This window comes from Hordeum vulgare, chromosome 3H (assembly GCF_904849725.1).
Source record: "Hordeum vulgare subsp. vulgare chromosome 3H, MorexV3_pseudomolecules_assembly, whole genome shotgun sequence".
In the NCBI taxonomy this organism is placed as follows: Eukaryota; Viridiplantae; Streptophyta; class Magnoliopsida; order Poales; family Poaceae; genus Hordeum; species Hordeum vulgare.
In genome coordinates, this window is record NC_058520.1 from 585,654,743 (window position 1) to 585,658,311 (window position 3,569).

Here is a 3,569-nt window from a genome sequence, read left to right on the forward strand (position 1 = left end):
AACCCGCAGTCCTTCTGCAAGTCAGGTTGAACCGTTTTTTTACTTTTTACGCAAAACCCCTTAGGTTTAATCCGAATTAACCCGCGGTCCCTTCGTCATCTCCAGTGGAGGCAGATCCAGCGACGGCTCGTCAAATTCGGCAACGGGAGGAGCCTGCTTGAGGCGGATCGAGGTAGAGGAGCTCCTCTCCTGGCGTGGTTGGAGGAGGCACAGAGGCAGCGGGCGCCCAGAACCCGCAGGTGCTGGTCGGCTAGAAAAACACAGCAGCCGCCTTGCCCCCGGCCTGCTCCATCGCCGGAGACCACCACGGCAGGCCGCCGCCCCGCGACGCGCGTGTAGATCGGCGTTGGAGGTGAGGCTACTGGCTGGATCTAGGAGCACGGGGCCCATGACTGGGCGGATGGCCAGATCGGGCAACGCCAGATCGGGCCGAGGTCTACTCGTGGCACCTCGGCGGGGACAACCTTCCCCGCCTTCCCCCAGCCGACCACAGTGACAGGCGGCGCGGACTCAGTGTGCTGGTGGTGCACAGACTTATTCTTCCCCTTCCCCTTCCCCTTGCCCTTCTTCTTCCTGGACTGTCCAGGAGCCTTTGGCGGAAGCGAGGGAGGCGGTGTGACCATCTCCGGCGTGCGCGGCTCCTCCTCATACTCCTCCCTGTGGCGGCACAACCGCTTGCGGAGGGGGCGACGAGGGAGGGCGCGGTGGCGAGGCAGGAACGTACTTCTCGTCTTCCGGCTCGGGGATGATCTCGTCGTCCTCGGGGGCAATGGACGCCATCCCCTCTTCCATGGAGAAGAAATAATCCCACGTGTCAACCCCGGTCTTGGGGTCAATCGGGGGCGGGGGCGGGGGCGGGGGAGGCGGTGGTGGCTGGGGGGTGACCGGCGTCTCCGGAGGCGGCGGCGAGACGGGCGGCGCCTGCTGGCGATGGCGCAGCCTCCGGCGGCGGTCATCGAGACGGGCATCGTCCTCCTCGTCTTCCTCCTCCTCCTCGTCCTCCATGTCCACCTCATCCTCCTCCTCCCTAATGGAGTCGCTGTGGGGCATGGCGGGGCCCCTGGCGACGGCCTTGGGCGGCATGGGCATGCTCATGGAGCGGTGCATCTTGCCTGGCGAGGGCGAGAACTCCGGCAGCGAGTCGAGGGGCGGCGGCGGCGGCATTACCTCCTCCACCGCCGCGTCCGCGGAAGCGTTGGCCGCCAGCCGAGAGCCGGGCGGCCGGCCACAGCTTGGGTGGATGGAGAAGAGGATAAGGAATTTGTGGATACAAAGCATGTAGGTGGACGGTGCCCTTTTTTAATGAAATTGGTTTAGAAGCTACTAACTGTGGTAGCACCGATTGCAAATATTTTATTTGTAAAAAAATAATTACTTGATGTTGTTTGTTGTTACATTCTCAGCTATAATAATTGTAATACTGGAAATATTTTAGAAAGAAAATATTTGGGGCTCATTGGTACACCGATTGCAAATATTTTATTTGCAGAAAAGTAATTACTTGATGTTGTTTGTTGTTACATTCTCAGCTATAATAATTCTAATATTGGAAATATTTTAGGAAGAAAATATTTGGGGCTCATTGGTACTTATTGACCAACAAAATATTCCTTAACTCTAGATGTCGATGATGTCGTTGATGAGACCGAGAGGAGAGAGGAAGGGATGAACAGTAGAGATAGTGTGACACGGTGCATCTTGTCCCCGTCATGTTTCCCCTGCACGGCACCTGGGACGGGGGAGCACTACCCTCCATTGTAATTTCTTCACTTCTCGGGCATCGTAATTTTGAAGCGGAAAGTGTAGATATGAATAAATATGAATAGGGTTGTAGATATATGAATTAATATATGATGTATTTAATGTAGTTACAGTTATGCGTGTGATGCACAATTACTTTCTCATCGAAGGAATATCTGTTGCTCTATCGGTTTGATAAATTTTCGGTTTATGTAATTATATTACATAAGGGTTGTCTAATATCAACAACTTATTACAAATAATTCAATTTCGTTGCAGAAACTTTGAGGAAGTTGGTTTTATTAGCAGAGAACCAGATAACAAGGTTTTGGAATACAATAAGATCATTATAAAGTGGATTGTTATGAGTCTTACAATCAATTTAATTGAAAAACTTATTATTCGTCATGACATGTAAACTCTCGAATACCAAATGAAGTTTCAGATTTATTACCCGTTGCAACGCACGGGCTCTTTTGCTAGTAAATATTCATGTATGCAAAACAATTATATTTACGTAAGTTTAAAGTAGTTCATGAGATATTAAAAAGAGATCATTTATACAATCAAATGTGCAATGCATATATTTTAAAATCCATGTTTATTAAACCTCTATATTCATGTACTAAAAGGTTTTATAAAACCAGATCGTGCGGGGTATCGACTCTAGTTTTATAGTGTTATTCTCCATCACTTATATCAACACGAAGGGATGCTCAGTTATACATGCATCTACTGAATTTTCTAAAATAAGTTCTTATCTTATCTGCATAAAAGACATCGTCACTTATTCGATATAAGAATTTACCCACTAAATTTCCCAAAAAAAAGAATTTACCCACTAAAATTTTGCGCTAAATCCGGCGCTCATCTGCATCAGATATGGCATATGCGTTGCTTATACTCAGGCCACCATGGATTTGTGTGAATTTACAAACGATAAATTCCTGCACACAAATTTCGTGAAATGTTCTCGACTAGTCCATGTCATGATGTGCGCAGCTGGTGTACAAATTGTTTATCTTGGGCGACAAAGTCTACATGAGCTGCTCACTTTGGGCTTGAGAATCTGCGAACTCCTTGCCCATTGTTTATCTACAGGGCGGTGGTTGGGGGCGGACACCGAGGGGGCGCGCGGGCATCTTCTTCTCGTCCGTGCCGACGCATTTCAGTCCTAAATTTGGACCGAAAATGAATCGACACGGACGCGAAGCGAACATGTTTTGACAATGGGTCGGCGCGTTGGGTCATCAATTTTGTCTACTCCGATCCAAACGGACGACGGCGGACGAAATGAGTCGCCCCATTAAAATTGCTCTAAACATAACACCAAAGAACTTAGCTGCCTAACGTCACTTCACATACTTCTGCATTTCGGCGTTACTCGAAACTGAACCCGAAATTTTGGGTATCCAAATTGTTGGATAACATTTTTTGGACTAATTCCGGATATCAAGTTTGAAAAACAGAAATATTCTTACCCGAATAATACAACCTGAAATTTTTCGGTAAACCCAAACACCTAGCGTCAGAAAAGACACACCTTAATACGCGACATTTGACAATGTCGACCCACCATACCTTCATGCATGGGAAAGACACACCTCAATATGCATGGTGAATTCTACTCATATAACATAAATATTCTACAATAACTAACATGATGAAGTATATGAATTTTTTTGTTTTAATTATTATATTGTCAATTCAAATATTAATCTTTCATACAACCAAATAGCTTTCAAATAAATGAAACAAATTTTCACAGCACCGTGCGGGGTATCGACTCTAGTTTTATAGTGTTATCCTCCATCACATATATCAACACG

The 3,569-nt window shown here is 46.9% G+C and overlaps 1 protein-coding gene across 1 annotated transcript; it reads left to right on the forward strand.

The window, feature by feature from the left end:
• The first annotated feature begins 400 nt into the window (after positions 1-400).
• LOC123442110 lies at positions 401-1,317 on the forward strand. The gene is made up of 2 exons (XM_045118209.1): positions 401-434; positions 587-1,317. Exons 1-2 carry the CDS (start codon positions 401-403, stop codon positions 1,315-1,317), a joined length of 765 nt encoding a protein of 254 aa, XP_044974144.1.
• The last annotated feature ends 2,252 nt before the right edge of the window (positions 1,318-3,569 follow it).